Source organism: Nerophis ophidion, linkage group LG10 (assembly GCF_033978795.1).
Source record: "Nerophis ophidion isolate RoL-2023_Sa linkage group LG10, RoL_Noph_v1.0, whole genome shotgun sequence".
NCBI classification, from domain to species: domain Eukaryota; kingdom Metazoa; phylum Chordata; class Actinopteri; order Syngnathiformes; family Syngnathidae; genus Nerophis; species Nerophis ophidion.
Genome location: NC_084620.1, coordinates 72,254,765 through 72,276,561, shown reverse-complemented (window position 1 = coordinate 72,276,561; position 21,797 = coordinate 72,254,765). Strand labels below are relative to the sequence as shown.

Sequence of the window (21,797 nt, the reverse complement as noted above, 5' to 3'; positions counted from 1 at the left end):
GGTCAACATGGTCAAGACGGTCAACACGGTCAACATGTTCAACACGGTCAACACGGTCAACACGGTCAACACGGTCAAGACGGTCAACATGGTCAACATGGTCAACATGGTCAACACACATGGTCAACACGGTCAACACGGTCAACACGGTCAACACGTTCAACATGGTCAACACGGTCAACACGGTCAACACAGTCAACACGGTCAACATGGTCAACATGGTCAACACGGTCAACACGGTCAACATGTTCAACATGGTCAACATGGTCAACATGGTCAACATGGTCAACACGGTCAACACGGTCAACATGTTCAACATGGTGAACATGGTCAACATGGTCAACACGGTCAACATGGTCAACATGTTCAACATGGTCAACATGGTCAACACACATGGTCAACATGGTCAACACGGTCAACATGGTCAACACGGTCAACACGGTCAACATGGTCAACACGGTCAACATGGTCAACATGGTCAACACACATGGTCAACATGGTCAACACGGTCAACATGGTCAACACGGTCAACACGGTCAACACGGTCAACATGGTCAACACGGTCAACACGGTCAACACGGTCAACACGGTCAACATGGTCAAGACGGTCAACACGGTCAACATGTTCAACACGGTCAACACGGTCAACACGGTCAACACGGTCAAGACGGTCAACATGGTCAACATGGTCAACATGGTCAACACACATGGTCAACACGGTCAACACGGTCAACACGGTCAACACGTTCAACATGGTCAACACGGTCAACACGGTCAACACAGTCAACACGGTCAACATGGTCAACATGGTCAACACGGTCAACACGGTCAACATGTTCAACATGGTCAACATGGTCAACATGGTCAACACGGTCAACACGGTCAACATGTTCAACATGGTGAACATGGTCAACATGGTCAACACGGTCAACATGGTCAACATGTTCAACATGGTCAACATGGTCAACACACATGGTCAACATGGTCAACACGGTCAACATGGTCAACACGGTCAACACGGTCAACACGGTCAACATGGTCAACACGGTCAACACGGTCAACACGGTCAACACGGTCAACACGGTCAACATGGTCAAGACGGTCAACACGGTCAACATGGTCAACACGGTCAACACGGTCAACACGGTCAAGACGGTCAACATGGTCAAGACGGTCAACATGGTCAACACACATGGTCAACACGGTCAACACGGTCAACACGTTCAACATGGTCAACACGGTCAACACGGTCAACACAGTCAACACGGTCAACACGGTCAACATGGTCAACACGGTCAACACGGTCAACACGGTCAACATGTTCAACATGGTCAACATGGTCAACATGGTCAACACGGTCAACACGGTCAACACGGTCAACACGGTCAACACGGTCAAGACGGTCAACATGGTCAACACACATGGTCAACACGGTCAACACGGTCAACACGGTCAACACGGTCAACACGGTCAACACGGTCAAGACGGTCAACATGGTCAACATGTTCAACATGGTCAACACACATGGTCAACACGGTCAACACGTTCAACATGGTCAACACGGTCAACACGGTCAACACGGTCAACACGGTCAACACGGTCAACATGGTCAACACGGTCAACACGGTCAACACGTTCAACATGGTCAACATGGTCAACATGGTCAACACGGTCAACACGGTCAACATGTTCAACATGGTCAACATGGTCAACACGGTCAACACGGTCAACACGGTCAACATGGTCAACATGGTCAACATGGTCAACACGGTCAACACGGTCAACATGTTCAACATGGTCAACATGGTCAACACGGTCAACACGGTCAACACGGTCAACACGGTCAACACGGTCAACATGTTCAACATGGTCAACATGGTCAACATGGTCAACACGTTCAACATGGTCAACACGGTCAACACGGTCAACACAGTCAACACGGTCAACACGGTCAACATGGTCAACATGGTCAACACGGTCAACACGGTCAACACGGTCAACATGTTCAACATGGTCAACATGGTCAACATGGTCAACACGTTCAACATGGTCAACACGGTCAACACGGTCAACACAGTCAACACGGTCAACATGGTCAACATGGTCAACACGGTCAACACGGTCAACACGGTCAACACGGTCAACATGGTCAACATGTTCAACACGGTCAACACGGTCAACACGGTCAACATGGTCAACATGGTCAACACGGTCAACACGGTCAACACGTTCAACATGGTCAACATGGTCAACATGGTCAACACGGTCAACACGGTCAACATGTTCAACATGGTCAACATGGTCAACATGGTCAACACGTTCAACATGGTCAACATGGTCAACACGTTCAACATGGTCAACATGGTCAACACGGTCAACACGGTCAACACGGTCAACACGGTCAACATGGTCAACATGGTCAACACGGTCAACATGTTCAACACGGTCAACACGGTCAACACGGTCAACACGGTCAAGACGGTCAACATGGTCAACATGTTCAACATGGTCAACACACATGGTCAACACGGTCAACACGGTCAACACGGTCAACACGTTCAACATGGTCAACACGGTCAACACGGTCAACACAGTCAACACGGTCAACACGGTCAACACGGTCAACATGTTCAACATGGTCAACATGGTCAACATGGTCAACATGGTCAACACGGTCAACACGGTCAACACGGTCAAGACGGTCAACATGGTCAACATGTTCAACATGGTCAACACACATGGTCAACACGGTCAACACGGTCAACACGGTCAACACGTTCAACATGGTCAACACGGTCAACACGGTCAACACAGTCAACACGGTCAACACGGTCAACATGGTCAACACGGTCAACACGGTCAACATGTTCAACATGGTCAACATGGTCAACATGGTCAACATGGTCAACATGGTCAACACGGTCAACACGGTCAACATGTTCAACATGGTGAACATGGTCAACATGGTCAACACGGTCAACATGGTCAACATGTTCAACATGGTCAACATGGTCAACACACATGGTCAACATGGTCAACACGGTCAACATGGTCAACACGGTCAACACGGTCAACACGGTCAACATGGTCAACACGGTCAACACGGTCAACACGGTCAACACGGTCAACATGGTCAACATGGTCAAGACGGTCAACACGGTCAACATGTTCAACACGGTCAACACGGTCAACACGGTCAAGACGGTCAACATGGTCAACATGTTCAACATGGTCAACACACATGGTCAACATGGTCAACACGTTCAACATGGTCAACACGGTCAACACGGTCAACACGGTCAACACGGTCAACACGGTCAAGACGGTCAACATGGTCAACATGTTCAACATGGTCAACACACATGGTCAACACACATGGTCAACACGGTCAACACGGTCAACACGGTCAACACGTTCAACATGGTCAACACGGTCAACACAGTCAACACGGTCAACACGGTCAACACGGTCAACATGGTCAACACGGTCAACACGGTCAACACGTTCAACATGGTCAACATGGTCAACATGGTCAACATGGTCAACACGGTCAACACGGTCAACATGTTCAACATGGTCAACATGGTCAACACGGTCAACACGGTCAACACGGTCAACATGGTCAACATGGTCAACATGGTCAACACGGTCAACACGTTCAACATGTTCAACACGGTCAACACGGTCAACACGGTCAACATGTTCAACATGGTCAACATGGTCAACATGGTCAACATGGTCAACACGTTCAACATGGTCAACACGGTCAACACGGTCAACACGGTCAACATGGTCAACATGGTCAACATGGTCAACATGGTCAACACGTTCAACATGGTCAACATGGTCAACACGGTCAACACGGTCAACACGGTCAACATGTTCAACATGGTCAACATGGTCAACATGGTCAACATGGTCAACACGTTCAACATGGTCAACACGGTCAACACGGTCAACATGTTCAACATGGTCAACATGGTCAACATGGTCAACATGGTCAACACGTTCAACATGGTCAACACGGTCAACACGGTCAACACGGTCAACATGGTCAACATGGTCAACATGGTCAACATGGTCAACACGTTCAACATGGTCAACATGGTCAACACGGTCAACACGGTCAACACGGTCAACACGGTCAACATGGTCAACATGGTCAACATGGTCAACATGGTCAACACGTTCAACATGGTCAACACGGTCAACACGGTCAACACAGTCAACACGGTCAACATGGTCAACATGGTCAACACGGTCAACACGGTCAACACGGTCAACATGTTCAACATGGTCAACATGGTCAACATGGTCAACATGGTCAACACGTTCAACATGGTCAACACGGTCAACACAGTCAACACGGTCAACATGGTCAACATGGTCAACACGGTCAACATGGTCAACATGGTCAACACGGTCAAGACGGTCAACATGGTCAACACGGTCAACATGGTCAACATGGTCAACATGTTCAACACGGTCAACACGGTCAACATGGTCAACATGGTCAACACGGTCAAGACGGTCAACACGGTCAACACGGTCAACATGTTCAACATGGTCAACATGGTCAACATGGTCAACACGTTCAACATGGTCAACACGGTCAACACGGTCAACACAGTCAACACGGTCAACATGGTCAACATGGTCAACACGGTCAACACGGTCAACACGGTCAACACGGTCAACATGGTCAACATGTTCAACACGGTCAACACGGTCAACACGGTCAACATGGTCAACATGGTCAACACGGTCAACACGGTCAACACGTTCAACATGGTCAACATGGTCAACATGGTCAACACGGTCAACACGGTCAACATGTTCAACATGGTCAACATGGTCAACATGGTCAACACGTTCAACATGGTCAACATGGTCAACACGTTCAACATGGTCAACATGGTCAACACGGTCAACACGGTCAACACGGTCAACATGGTCAACATGGTCAACACGGTCAACATGTTCAACACGGTCAACACGGTCAACACGGTCAACACGGTCAAGACGGTCAACATGGTCAACATGTTCAACATGGTCAACACACATGGTCAACACGGTCAACACGGTCAACACGGTCAACACGTTCAACATGGTCAACACGGTCAACACGGTCAACACAGTCAACACGGTCAACACGGTCAACACGGTCAACATGTTCAACATGGTCAACATGGTCAACATGGTCAACATGGTCAACACGGTCAACACGGTCAACACGGTCAAGACGGTCAACATGGTCAACATGTTCAACATGGTCAACACACATGGTCAACACGGTCAACACGGTCAACACGGTCAACACGTTCAACATGGTCAACACGGTCAACACGGTCAACACAGTCAACACGGTCAACACGGTCAACATGGTCAACACGGTCAACATGTTCAACATGGTCAACATGGTCAACATGGTCAACATGGTCAACATGGTCAACACGGTCAACACGGTCAACATGTTCAACATGGTGAACATGGTCAACATGGTCAACACGGTCAACATGGTCAACATGTTCAACATGGTCAACATGGTCAACACACATGGTCAACATGGTCAACACGGTCAACATGGTCAACACGGTCAACACGGTCAACACGGTCAACATGGTCAACACGGTCAACACGGTCAACACGGTCAACACGGTCAACATGGTCAACATGGTCAAGACGGTCAACACGGTCAACATGTTCAACACGGTCAACACGGTCAACACGGTCAAGACGGTCAACATGGTCAACATGTTCAACATGGTCAACACACATGGTCAACATGGTCAACACGTTCAACATGGTCAACACGGTCAACACGGTCAACACGGTGAACACGGTCAACACGGTCAACACGGTCAAGACGGTCAACATGGTCAACATGTTCAACATGGTCAACACACATGGTCAACACGGTCAACACGGTCAACACGGTCAACACGTTCAACATGGTCAACACGGTCAACACAGTCAACACGGTCAACACGGTCAACACGGTCAACACGGTCAACACGGTCAACACGTTCAACATGGTCAACATGGTCAACATGGTCAACATGGTCAACACGGTCAACACGGTCAACATGTTCAACATGGTCAACATGGTCAACACGGTCAACACGGTCAACACGGTCAACATGGTCAACATGGTCAACATGGTCAACACGGTCAACACGTTCAACATGTTCAACACGGTCAACACGGTCAACACGGTCAACATGTTCAACATGGTCAACATGGTCAACATGGTCAACATGGTCAACACGTTCAACATGGTCAACACGGTCAACACGGTCAACACGGTCAACATGGTCAACATGGTCAACATGGTCAACATGGTCAACACGTTCAACATGGTCAACATGGTCAACACGGTCAACACGGTCAACACGGTCAACATGTTCAACATGGTCAACATGGTCAACATGGTCAACATGGTCAACACGTTCAACATGGTCAACACGGTCAACACGGTCAACATGTTCAACATGGTCAACATGGTCAACATGGTCAACATGGTCAACACGTTCAACATGGTCAACACGGTCAACACGGTCAACACGGTCAACATGGTCAACATGGTCAACATGGTCAACATGGTCAACACGTTCAACATGGTCAACATGGTCAACACGGTCAACACGGTCAACACGGTCAACACGGTCAACATGTTCAACATGGTCAACATGGTCAACATGGTCAACATGGTCAACACGTTCAACATGGTCAACACGGTCAACACGGTCAACACAGTCAACACGGTCAACATGGTCAACATGGTCAACACGGTCAACACGGTCAACACGGTCAACATGTTCAACATGGTCAACATGGTCAACATGGTCAACATGGTCAACACGTTCAACATGGTCAACACGGTCAACACAGTCAACACGGTCAACATGGTCAACATGGTCAACACGGTCAACATGGTCAACATGGTCAACACGGTCAAGACGGTCAACATGGTCAACACGGTCAACATGGTCAACATGGTCAACATGTTCAACACGGTCAACACGGTCAACATGGTCAACATGGTCAACACGGTCAAGACGGTCAACACGGTCAACACGGTCAACATGGTCAACATGGTCAACACGGTCAACACGGTCAACATGGTCAACACGGTCAACACGGTCAACATGGTCAACACGGTCAACATGGTCAACATGGTAAACATGGTCAACACGGTCAAGACGGTCAACATGGTCAACACGGTCAACATGGTCAACATGGTCAACATGGTCAACACGGTCAACACGGTCAACACGGTCAACATGGTCAACATGGTCAACATGGTCAACACGGTCAACACGGTCAACATGTTCAACATGGTCAACATGGTCAACACGGTCAACACGGTCAACACGGTCAACACGGTCAACATGTTCAACATGGTCAACATGGTCAACATGGTCAACATGGTCAACACGTTCAACATGGTCAACACGGTCAACACGGTCAACACGGTCAACATGTTCAACATGGTCAACATGGTCAACATGGTCAACATGGTCAACACGTTCAACATGGTCAACATGGTCAACACGGTCAACACGGTCAACACGGTCAACACGGTCAACATGTTCAACATGGTCAACATGGTCAACATGGTCAACATGGTCAACACGTTCAACACGGTCAACACGGTCAACACGGTCAACACGGTCAACATGGTCAACACGGTCAACACGGTCAACACGGTCAACATGGTCAACATGGTCAACATGGTCAACACGTTCAACATGGTCAACACGGTCAACACGGTCAACACAGTCAACACGGTCAACATGGTCAACATGGTCAACACGGTCAACATGGTCAACACGGTCAACACGGTCAACATGGTCAACACGGTCAAGACGGTCAACATGGTCAACACGGTCAACATGGTCAACATGGTCAACATGTTCAACACGGTCAACACGGTCAACACGGTCAACATGGTCAACACGGTCAAGACGGTCAACACGGTCAACACGGTCAACATGGTCAACATGGTCAACATGTTCAACACGGTCAACACGGTCAACACGGTCAACATGGTCAACATGGTCAACACGGTCAACACGGTCAACATGGTCAACACGGTCAACATGGTCAACATGGTAAACATGGTCAACACGGTCAAGACGGTCAACATGGTCAACATGGTAAACATGGTCAACACGGTCAAGACGGTCAACATGGTCAACACGGTCAACATGGTCAACATGGTCAACATGGTCAACACGGTCAAGACGGTCATTGATGCAGCAGCACAGCCAACAGTACATTTACATATCCATTCATTCATTTTCTACCACTTGTCCCTTTTTTGGGGTCGCGGGCGGTATCATTCATCCCAATTCTAAATCCAATTATAATTGTAATTTTGTATCATTTAATATTTTATACATTTCAACAATCTATTTAAAAAGTAATTAAAACACTTTTTAAAAATTAAAACCTTTTTTTAGGCCATCTTCATGCAACCATGAGTTTTTCAAACCAGTAATCTCTTTAAAAAAAAAACATTCATTATCATTCTGTTAATTCACGGACAATAAGTCAAATTTTTTCCCTACGCTTTAAGTCCCTGTGTCTTATAAAACGGTGCAGCTAATTTATGGATTTTTCTTCGCTTAAGGCCATAATACAAATAGTTTTTGAAGAAAAAACAAGCAAAGACACTGAATAGATGTATTCTTGTTTGTGCGAGAGCACCGTCTGTTGGAAAAGTTGTCTCTCTGCAGGTGCTGCACTGTTCTTCCATTTAGAGGTTTCAACCAAAAGTGCAATTGTCGTTCCGTTGTCCAGCCATTAATAGCGTTTGTAAGTTTTGCAATATAACTAAAACAATACTGACTACTCAAGTGTGATGTCTGTGGGAGTGTTTTCATGCATATTTATATGTGCTATCGTAATGTAAGGATGCTAGCGCCGTTAGCATCAGCTAATAAGAGTGTCAGTGTTAGTATTATTAAGTTACATTCTTTTTGTATTGTTTCACTTTCACAAATTCCTCAGTAAATTCAGCAAAACATCAGTGTGGAATTATTGAGTCTGTTTAGCTGATTGGAGAGCTAGCTTGTGCAGCTAGTGGCTCCATGACCATGACTTCTGTTTTGTTTGATCGGCCGTTTTACTGCCATGTGACAGACACTGTTTGGAAACAATGGAGGCATGTAAATAAACATTTACAGAATATTTCTGTGTAAATAACTCATTTCTACATCTGTGACTGCAGCTGATATATGGAAACATATTTCCCTAAAAGGGAGTGGGTGTGGCTTATATCCCGCTGCAGTCAGGAAAATGTGCTAATTACAAGATGATTGATTTGACTGAGGGTTGCAAGGACTGTAAGATGTGGGAAGACATACTGGAACAGGACATGGAAGCACCAACAAGCACACACACACTGACCGTTGTCCTTGGTGCCGCCATCCTCCATGGTCATCTGCTCCGCCAGCTCCGACAGCGACTCGTCCACGCTCTGGCTGGAGCGCAGCGTCAACGACAGACGCTTCTTCATCCTCCTCATCTTCTCCATGGCGGCCTGCAAGAACACAGCCCGGGTCAGCCTTGGCCCGAGGACAGCGGCACAGTTGGACAAGTGATGGCGAGGGACTGCAGCCTCCTGAAGGAAGTGGACTGCCTCTAATCCAATATTCATCAACCTGCACAACAGCAACTATGAAGACGGCGGCAATAAAAGATGGCCGACTCAAACTGGGATACTTGCACGGTTACACCAGAGGACATGAAAACTAACTAGAGAGAAGCGTGTTGATGCAGGAAACACCTTGCTGGCGACATCGGGCTGCTCTCGCAACGCCCCACCCTCGTGTGTGTGTGTGTGTGTGTGTGTGTGTGTGTGTGTGTGTGTGTGTGTGTGTGTGTGTAGGAAACACGGCGAGGAAACAGACGCAGAAATGTCCCACTGAACCTCAGCGCCACACAGATGGACCCCTGCCTCATCTCTTTCCTCCACTCTTGACCTTTGCCCCCTCTCATGACACATCCACTTCAGCATCCTTCAAGCCTACAAGTGATTCAACACAACTTGTTGGAAGCCACATATTGGACCAAAACTACAATCAACTCATCTGTCGAAAAATTCTAAGTCTTATATAAGTGTTATAATGAAGACAACACATGATGTAAGTTTCTATATTAACTTACTATCAAAATGACTTTAAAAGTCTTATATAAGTGTTATAATGAAGACAACACATGATGGAAGTGTCTATATTAGCCTACTATCAAAATGACTTTAAAAGTCTTATATAAGTGTTATAATGAAGACAACACATGATGGAAGTGTCTATATTAGCCTACTATCAAAATGACTTTAAAAGTCTCATATAAGTGTTATAATGAAGACAACACATGATGGAAGTGTCTATATTAGCCTACTATCAAAATGACTTTAAAAGTCTCATATAAGTGTTATAATGAAGACAACACATGATGGAAGTGTCTATATTAACTTACTATCAAAATGACTTTAAAAGTCTTATATAAGTGTTATAATGAAGGCAACACATGATGTAAGTGTCTATATTAGCCTACTATCAAAATGACTTTAAAAGTCTCATATAAGTGTTATAATGAAGACAACACATGATGTAAGTGTCTATATTAGCCTACTATCAAAATGACTTTAAAAGTCTCATATAAGTGTTATAATGAAGACAACACATGATGGAAGTGTCTATATTAGCCTACTATCAAAATGACTTTAAAAGTCTCATATAAGTGTTATAATGAAGACAACACATGATGGAAGTGTCTATATTAGCCTACTATCAAAATGACTTTAAAAGTCTCATATAAGTGTTATAATGAAGACAACACATGATGGAAGTGTCTATATTAACTTACTATCAAAATGACTTTAAAAGTCTTATATAAGTGTTATAATGAAGGCAACACATGATGTAAGTGTCTATATTAGCCTACTATCAAAATGACTTTAAAAGTCTCATATAAGTGTTATAATGAAGACAACACATGATGTAAAGTGTCTATATTAGCCTACTATCAAGATGACTTTAAAAGTCTCATATAAGTGTTATAATGAAGACAACACATGATGTAAGTGTCTATATTAGCCTACTATCAAAATGACTTTAAAAGTCTCATATAAGTGTTATAATGAAGACAACACATGATGTAAAGTGTCTATATTAGCCTACTATCAAAATGACTTTAAAAGTCTTATATAAGTGTTATAATGAAGACAACACATGATGGAAGTGTCTATATTAGCCAACTATCAAAATGACTTCAAAAGTCTTATATAAGTGTTATAATGAAGACAACACATGATGTAAAGTGTCTATATTAGCCAACTATCAAAATGACTTCAAAAGTCTCATATAAGTGTTATAATGAAGACAACACATGATGGAAGTGTCTAATTAGCCTACTATCAAAATGACTTTAAAAGTCTCATAGAGGTGTTATAATGAAGACAACACATGATGGAAGTGTCTATATTAACCTACTATCAAAATGACTTTAAAAGTCTTATATAAGTGTTACAGTGAAGACAATACATTATGTTAAGTGTCTATATTAGCCTACTATCAAAATGGCTTTAAAAGTCTCATATAAGTGTTATAATGAAGACAACACATGATGGAAGTGTCTATATTAACTTACTATCAAAATGACTTTAAAAGTCTTATATAAGTGTTATAATGAAGACAACACATGATGTAAGTGTCTATATTAGCCTACTATCAAAATGACTTTAAAAGTCTCATATAAGTGTTATAATGAAGACAACACATGATGTAAAGTGTCTATATTAGCCTACTATCAAAATTACTTTAAAAGTCTTATATAAGTGTTATAATGAAGACAACACATGATGGAAGTGTCTATATTAGCCTACTATCAAAATGACTTTAAAAGTCTCATATAAGTGTTATAATAAAGACAACACATGATGTAAAGTGCTATATTAGCCTACTATCAAAATGACTTTAAAAGTCTTATATAAGTGTTATAATGAAGACAACACATGATGGAAGTGTCTATATTAGCCTACTATCAAAACGACTTTAAAAGTCTTATATAAGTGTTATAATGAAGACAACACATGATGGAAGTGTCTATATTAGCCTACTATCAAAATGACTTTAAAAGTCTCATATAAGTGTTATAATGAAGACAACACATGATGGAAGTGTCTATATTAGCCTACAATCAAAATGACTTTAAAAGTCTCATATAAGTGTTATAATAAAGACAACACATGATGTAAAGTGCTATATTAGCCTACTATCAAAATGACTTTAAAAGTCTTATATAAGTGTTATAATGAAGACAACACATGATGGAAGTGTCTATATTAGCCTACTATCAAAACGACTTTAAAAGTCTTATATAAGTGTTATAATGAAGACAACACATGATGTAAGTGTATATATTAGCCTACTATCAAAATGACTTTAAAAGTCTCATATAAGTGTTATAATGAAGACAACACATGATGTAAAGTGTCTATATTAGCCTACTATCAAAATGACTTTAAAAGTCTCATACAAGTGTTATAATGAAGACAACACTTGATGGAAGTGTCTATATTAGCCTACTATCAAAATGACTTTAAAAGTCTCATATAAGTGTTATAATGAAAGCAACACATGATGGAAGTGTCTATATTAGCCTACTATCAAAATGACTTTAAAAGTCTCATATAAGTGTTATAATGAAGACAACACATGATGGAAGTGTCTATATTAGCCTACTATCAAAATGACTTTAAAAGTCTCATATAAGTGTTATAATGAAGACAACACATGATGGAAGTGTCTATATTAACTTACTATCAAAATGACTTTAAAAGTCTTATATAAGTGTTATAATGAAGACAACACATGATGGAAGTGTCTATATTAACTTACTATCAAAATGACTTTAAAAGTCTTATATAAGTGTTATAATGAAGACAACACATGATGGAAGTGTCTATATTAGCCTACTATCAAAATGACTTTAAAAGTCTCATATAAGTGTTATAATGAAGACAACACATGATGTAAAGTGTCTATATTAGCCTACTATCAAAATGACTTTAAAAGTCTCATACAAGTGTTATAATGAAGACAACACTTGATGGAAGTGTCTATATTAGCCTACTATCAAAATGACTTTAAAAGTCTCATATAAGTGTTATAATGAAAGCAACACATGATGGAAGTGTCTATATTAGCCTACTATCAAGATGACTTTAAAAGTCTCATATGAGTGTTATAATGAAGGCAACACATGATGGAAGTGTCTATATTAGCCTACTATCAAAATGACTAACAGTCTTATATAAGTGTTACAGTGAAGACAACACATGATGTAAAGTGTCTATATTAGCCTACTATCAAAATGACTTTAAAAGTATTATACAAGTGTTATAATGAAGACAACACATGATGTAAAGTGTCTATATTAGCCTATTATCAAAATGACTTTAAAAGTCTCATATAAGTGTTATAATGAAGACAACACATGATAGAAGTGTCTATATTAGCCAACATCAAAATGATTTTAAAAGTCTTATATAAGTGTTATAATGAAGACAACACATGATGGAAGTGTTTATATTAGCCTACTATCAAAATGACCTTAAAAGTCTTATATAAGTGTTACAATGAAGACAACACATGATGGAAGTGTCTAATTAGCCTACTATCAAAATGACTTTAAAAGTCTCATATAAGTGTTATAATGAAGACAACACATGATGGAAGTGTCTATATTAACCTACTATCAAAATGACTTTAAAAGTCTTATAAAAGTGTTACAGTGAAGACAATACATTATGTTAAGTGTCTATATTAGCCTACTATCAAAATGGCTTTAAAAGTCTCAAATAAGTGTTATAATGAAGACAACACATGATGGAAGTGTCTATATTAGCCTACTATCAAAATGACTTTAAAAGTCTTATATAAGTGTTATAATGAAGACAACACATGGTGTAAGTGTCTATATTAAGCTACTATCAAAATGACTTCAAAAGTCTTATATAAGTGTTACAGTGAAGACAACACATGATGTAAAGTGTCTATATTAGCCTACTATGAAAATGACTTTAAAAGTCTTATATAGGTGTTATAATGAAGACAACACATTATGTTAAGTGTCTATATTAGCCTACTATCAAAATGGCTTTAAAAGTCTCATATAAGTGTTATAATGAAGACAACACATGATGGAAGTGTCTATATTAAGCTACTATCAAAATGACTTCAAAAGTCTTATATAAGTGTTACAGTGAAGACAACACATGATGTAAAGTGTCTATATTAGCCTACTATCAAAATGACTTTAAAAGTCTTATATAGGTGTTATAATGAAGACAACACATGATGTAAAGTGTCTATATTAGCCAACTATCAAAATGACTTCAAAAGTCTTATATAAGTGTTATAATGAAGACAACACATGATGTAAAGTGTCTATATTAGCCAACTATCAAAATGACTTCAAAAGCCTTATATAAGTGTTACAGTGAAGACAACACATGATGTAAAGTGTCTATATTAGCCTACTATCAAAATGACTTTAAGTCTTATAGAAGTGTTAATATGAAGACAACACATGATGTAAAGTGTCTATATTAGCCTACTATCAAAATGACCTTAAAAGTCTTATATAAGTGTTACAATGAAGACAACACATGATGGAAGTGTCTAATTAGCCTACTATCAAAATGACTTTAAAAGTCTCATATAAGTGTTATAATGAAGACAACACATGATGGAAGTGTCTATATTAACCTACTATCAAAATGACTTTAAAAGTCTTATATAAGTGTTACAGTGAAGACAATACATTATGTTAAGTGTCTATATTAGCCTACTATCAAATGGCTTTAAAAGTCTCATATAAGTGTTATAATGAAGACAACACATGATGGAAGTGTCTATATTAAGCTACTATCAAAATGACTTCAAAAGTCTTATATAAGTGTTACAGTGAAGACAACACATGATGTAAAGTGTCTATATTAGCCTACTATCAAAATGACTTTAAAAGTCTTATATAGGTGTTATAATGAAGACAACACATTATGTTAAGTGTCTATATTAGCCTACTATCAAAATGGCTTTAAAAGTCTCATATAAGTGTTATAATGAAGACAACACATGATGGAAGTGTCTATATTAAGCTACTATCAAAATGACTTCAAAAGTCTTATATAAGTGTTAATATGAAGACAACACATGATGTAAAGTGTCTATATTAGCCTACTATCAAAATGACTTTAAAAGTCTTATATAGGTGTTATAATGAAGACAACACATGATGTAAAGTGTCTATATTAGCCAACTATCAAAATGACTTCAAAAGTCTTATATAAGTGTTACAGTGAAGACAACACATGATGTAAAGTGTCTATATTAGCCTACTATCAAAATGACTTTAAGTCTTATAGAAGTGATAATATGAAGACAACACATGATGTAAGTGTCTATATTAGCTCTATTAGCCTACTATCAATGTATGGCAGGCTGACACAAATATTTGTCAATAGAAATGTTGAAATGTAATTTTTATTCTACACATTTTTTCAACACAGCACAGGACATATGTTGTGTGTGTTTGATTGTTTGTACATTGATGTTATATCCATGTACTACTTTTGTCCATGCAGTGTTGCATGGTGACCAGACTACTTTTGTCCATGCAGTGTTGCATTGTGACCAGACTACTTTTGTCCATGCAGTGTTGCATGGTGACCAGACTACTTTTGTCCATGCAGTGTTGCATTGTGACCAGACTACTTTTGTCCATGCAGTGTTGCATTGTGACCAGACTACTTTTGTCCATGCAGTGTTGCATTGTGACCAGACTACTTTTGTCCATGCAGTGTTGCATTGTGACCAGACTACTTTTGTCCATGCAGTGTTGCATTGTGACCAGACTACTTTTGTCCATCCAGTGTTGCATTGTGACCAAACTACTTTTGTCCATGCAGTGTTGCATTGTGACCAGACTACTTTTATCCATGCAGTGTTGCATTGTGACCAGACTACTTTTGTCCATCCAGTGTTGCATTGTGACCAGACTACTTTTGTCCATGCAGTGTTGCATTGTGACCAGACTACTTTTGTCCATGCAGTGTTGCATTGTGACCAGACTACTTTTGTCCATGCAGTGTTGCATTGTGACCAGACTACTTTTGTCCATCCAGTGTTGCATTGTGACCAGACTACTTTTGTCCATGCAGTGTTGCATTGTGACCAGACTACTTTTATCCATGCAGTGTTGCATTGTGACCAGACTACTTTTGTCCATCCAGTGTTGCATTGTGACCAGACTACTTTTGTCCATCCAGTGTTGCATTGTGACCAGACTACTTTTGTCCATGCAGTGTTGCATTGTGACCAGACTACTTTTGTCCATGCAGTGTTGCATTGTGACCAGACTACTTTTGTCCATGCAGTGTTGCATTGTGACCAGACTACTTTTGTCCATGCAGTGTTGCATTGTGACCAGACTACTTTTGTCCATCCAGTGTTGCATTGTGACCAGACTACTTTTGTCCATGCAGTGTTGCATTGTGACCAGACTACTTTTGTCCATGCAGTGTTGCATTGTGACCAGACTACTTTTGTCCATGCAGTGTTGCATTGTGACCAGACTACTTTTGTCCATCCAGTGTTGCACTGTGACCAGACTACTTTTGTCCATGCAGTGTTGCATTGTGACCAGACTACTTTTATCCATGCAGTGTTGCATTGTGACCAGACTACTTTTATCCATGCAGTGTTGCATTGTGACCAGACTACTTTTGTCCATGCAGTGTTGCATTGTGACCAGACTACTTTTGTCCATGCAGTGTTGCATTGTGACCAGACTACTTTTGTCCATCCAGTGTTGCATTGTGACCAGACTACTTTTGTCCATCCAGTGTTGCATTGTGACCAGACTACTTTTGTCCATCCAGTGTTGCATTGTGACCAGACTACTTTTGTCCATCCAGTGTTGCATTGTGACCAGACTACTTTTGTCCATCCAGTGTTGCATTGTGACCAGACTACTTTTGTTCATCTAGTGTTGCATTGTGACCAGACTACTTTTGTTCATCCAGTGTTGCATTGTGACCAGACTACTTTTGTCCATGCAGTGTTGCATTGCGACCAGACTACTTTTGTCCATCCAGTGTTGCATTGTGACCAGACTACTTTTGTCCATGCAGTGTTGCATGGTGACCAGACTACTTTTATCCATGCAGTGTTGCATTGTGACCAGACTACTTTTGTCCATGCAGTGTTGCATTGTGACCAGACTACTTTTTTCCATGCAGTGTTGCATTGTGACCAGACTACTTTTGTCCATGCAGTGTCGCATGGTGACCAGACTACTTTTATCCATGCAGTGTTGCATTGTGACCAGACTACTTTTGTCCATGCAGTGTTGCATCGTGACCAGACTACTTTTGTCCATGCAGTGTTGCATTGTGACCAGACTACTTTTGTCCATGCAGTGTTGCATTGTGACCAGCTACTTTTGTCCATCCAGTGTTGCATGGTGACCAGACTACTTTTGTCCATGCAGTGTTGCATGGTGACCAGACTACTTTTATCCATGCAGTGTTGCATTGTGACCAGACTACTTTTGTCCATGCAGTGTTGCATCGTGACCAGACTACTTTTGTCCATGCAGTGTTGCATTGTGACCAGACTACTTTTGTTCATGCAGTGTTGCATGGTGACCAGACTACTTTTGTCCATCCAGTGTTGCATCGTGACCAGACTACTTTTGTCCATGCAGTGTTGCATTGTGACCAGACTAATTTTGTCCATGCAGTGTTGCATTGTGACCAGACTACTTTTGTCCATCCAGTGTTGCATTGTGACCAGACTACTTTTGTCCATGCAGTGTTGCATGGTGACCAGACTACTTTTATCCATGCAGTGTTGCATTGTGACCAGACTACTTTTGTCCATGCAGTGTTGCATTGTGACCAGACTACTTTTTTCCATGCAGTGTTGCATTGTGACCAGACTACTTTTGTCCATGCAGTGTTGCATCGTGACCAGACTACTTTTGTCCATGCAGTGTTGCATCGTGACCAGACTACTTTTGTCCATGCAGTGTTGCATTGTGACCAGACTACTTTTGTTCATCTAGTGTTGCATTGTGACCAGACTACTTTTGTCCATGCAGTGTTGCATCGTGACCAGACTACTTTTGTCCATGCAGTGTTACATTGTGACCAGACTACTTTTGTCCATGCAGTGTTGCATTGTGACCAGACTACTTTTGTCCATCCAGTGTTGCATTGTGACCAGACTACTTTTGTCCATGCAGTGTTGCATTGTGACCAGACTACTTTTGTCCATCCAGTGTTGCATTGTGACCAGACTACTTTTGTTCATCTAGTGTTGCATGGTGACCAGACTACTTTTGTCCATGCAGTGTTGCATTGTGACCAGACTACTTTTGTCCATCCAGTGTTGCATTGTGACCAGACTACTTTTGTCCATGCAGTGTTGCATGGTGACCAGACTACTTTTGTCCATGCAGTGTTGCATCGTGACCAGACTACTTTTGTCCATGCAGTGTTGCATCGTGACCAGACTACTTTTGTCCATGCAGTGTTGCATTGTGACCAGACTACTTTTGTTCATGCAGTGTTGCATGGTGACCAGACTACTTTTGTCCATCCAGTGTTGCATCGTGACCAGACTACTTTTGTCCATGCAGTGTTGCATTGTGACCAGACTAATTTTGTCCATGCAGTGTTGCATTGTGACCAGACTACTTTTGTCCACCTAGTGTTGCATTGTGACCAGACTACTTTTGTCCATGCAGTGTTGCATGGTGACCAGACTACTTTTATCCATGCAGTGTTGCATTGTGACCAGACTACTTTTGTCCATGCAGTGTTGCATTGTGACCAGACTACTTTTTTCCATGCAGTGTTGCATTGTGACCAGACTACTTTTTTCCATGCAGTGTTGCATTGTGACCAGACTACTTTTGTCCATGCAGTGTTGCATCGTGACCAGACTACTTTTGTCCATGCAGTGTTGCATCGTGACCAGACTACTTTTTTCCATGCAGTGTTGCATCGTGACCAGACTACTTTTGTCCATGCAGTGTTGCATTGTGACGAGACTACTTTTGTTCATCTAGTGTTGCATTGTGACCAGACTACTTTTGTCCATGCAGTGTTGCATCGTGACCAGACTACTTTTGTCCATGCAGTGTTGCATTGTGACCAGACTACTTTTGTCCATGCAGTGTTGCATTGTGACCAGACTACATTTGTCCATCCAGTGTTGCATTGTGACCAGACTACTTTTGTCCATGCAGTGTTGCATTGTGACCAGACTACTTTTGTCCATGCAGTGTTGCATCGTGACCAGACTACTTTTGTCCATGCAGTGTTGCATTGTGACCAGACTACTTTTGTCCATCCAGTGTTGCATTGTGACCAGACTACTTTTGTCCATGCAGTGTTGCATTGTGACCAGACTACTTTTGTCCATGCAGTGTTGCATTGTGACCAGACTACTTTTGTCCATCCAGTGTTGCATTGTGACCAGACTACTTTTGTCCATGCAGTGTTGCATTGTGACCAGACTACTTTTGTCCATGCAGTGTTGCATTGTGACCAGACTACTTTTGTCCATCAAGTGTTGCATGGTGACCAGACTACTTTTGTCCATGCAGTGTTGCATTGTGACCAGACTACTTTTGTCCATGCAGTGTTGCATTGTGACCAGACTACTTTTGTCCATCCAGTGTTGCATTGTGACCAGACTACTTTTGTCCATGCAGTGTTGCATTGTGACCAGACTACTTTTGTCCATCCAGTGTTGCATTGTGACCAGACTACTTTTGTCCATGCAGTGTTGCATTGTGACCAGACTACTTTTGTCCATGCAATGTTGCATTGTGACCAGACTACTTTTGTCCATGCAGTGTTGCATTGTGACCAGCTACTTTTGTCCATCCAGTGTTGCATTGTGACCAGACTACTTTTGTCCATGCAGTGTTGCATGGTGACCAGACTACTTTTATCCATGCAGTGTTGCATTGTGACCAGACTACTTTTGTCCATGCAGTGTTGCATCGTGACCAGACTACTTTTGTCCATGCAGTGTTGCATTGTGACCAGACTACTTTTGTCCATGCAGTGTTGCATTGTGACCAGACTACTTTTGTTCATGCAGTGTTGCATGGTGACCAGACTACTTTTGTCCATCCAGTGTTGCATCGTGACCAGACTACTTTTGTCCATGCAGTGTTGCATTGTGACCAGACTAATTTTGTCCATGCAGTGTTGCATTGTGACCAGACTACTTTTGTCCATCCAGTGTTGCATTGTGACCAGACTACTTTTGTCCATGCAGTGTTGCATGGTGACCAGACTACTTTTATCCATGCAGTGTTGCATTGTGACCAGACTACTTTTGTCCATGCAGTGTTGCATTGTGACCAGACTACTTTTTTCCATGCAGTGTTGCATCGTGACCAGACTACTTTTGTCCATGCAGTGTTGCATCGTGACCAGACTACTTTTGTCCATGCAGTGTTGCATCGTGACCAGACTACTTTTGTCCATGCAGTGTTGCATTGTGACCAGACTACTTTTGTTCATCTAGTGTTGCATTGTGACCAGACTACTTTTGTCCATGCAGTGTTGCATCGTGACCAGACTACTTTTGTCCATGCAGTGTTGCATTGTGACCAGACTACTTTTGTCCATGCAGTGTTGCATTGTGACCAGACTACTTTTGTCCATCCAGTGTTGCATTGTGACCAGACTACTTTTGTCCATGCAGTGTTGCATTGTGACCAGACTACTTTTGTCCATGCAGTGTTGCATGGTGACCAGACTACTTTTATCCATGCAGTGTTGCATTGTGACCAGACTACTTTTGTCCATGCAGTGTTGCATTGTGACCAGACTACTTTTTTCCATGCAGTGTTGCATTGTGACCAGACTACTTTTGTCCATGCAGTGTTGCATCGTGACCAGACTACTTTTGTCCATGCAGTGTTGCATCGTGACCAGACTACTTTTGTCCATGCAGTGTTGCATCGTGACCAGACTACTTTTGTCCATGCAGTGTTGCATTGTGACGAGACTACTTTTGTTCATCTAGTGTTGCATTGTGACCAGACTACTTTTGTCCATGCAGTGTTGCATCGTGACCAGACTACTTTTGTCCATGCAGTGTTGCATTGTGACCAGACTACTTTTGTCCATGCAGTGTTGCATTGTGACCAGACTACTTTTGTCCATCCAGTGTTGCATTGTGACCAGACTACTTTTGTCCATGCAGTGTTGCATTGTGACCAGACTACTTTTGTCCATGCAGTGTTGCATCGTGACCAGACTACTTTTGTCCATGCAGTGTTGCATTGTGACCAGACTACTTTTGTCCATCCAGTGTTGCATTGTGACCAGACTACTTTTGTCCATGCAGTGTTGCATTGTGACCAGACTACTTTTGTCCATGCAGTGTTGCATTGTGACCAGACTACTTTTGTCCATCCAGTGTTGCATTGTGACCAGACTACTTTTGTCCATGCAGTGTTGCATTGTGACCAGACTACTTTTGTCCATGCAGTGTTGCATTGTGACCAGACTACTTTTGTCCATCTAGTGTTGCATGGTGACCAGACTACTTTTGTCCATGCAGTGTTGCATTGTGACCAGACTACTTTTGTCCATGCAGTGTTGCATTGTGACCAGACTACTTTTGTCCATGCAGTGTTGCATTGTGACCAGACTACTTTTGTCCATGCAGTGTTGCATTGTGACCAGACTA

The 21,797-nt window shown here is 41.9% G+C and overlaps 1 protein-coding gene across 1 annotated transcript in view; it reads right to left on the bottom strand.

The window, feature by feature from the left end:
• LOC133561250 (cyclin-dependent kinase 17-like) overlaps window positions 1-21,797 on the bottom strand; it is a 135,796-nt gene that overhangs the window by 82,845 nt on the left and 31,154 nt on the right. The window contains exon 2 of the mRNA XM_061914600.1: window positions 9,415-9,547. Coding sequence (XP_061770584.1) covers window positions 9,415-9,541 — 127 coding nt within the window. The 5' untranslated portion in view covers window positions 9,542-9,547. The remainder of the gene's footprint in view (window positions 1-9,414; window positions 9,548-21,797) is intronic.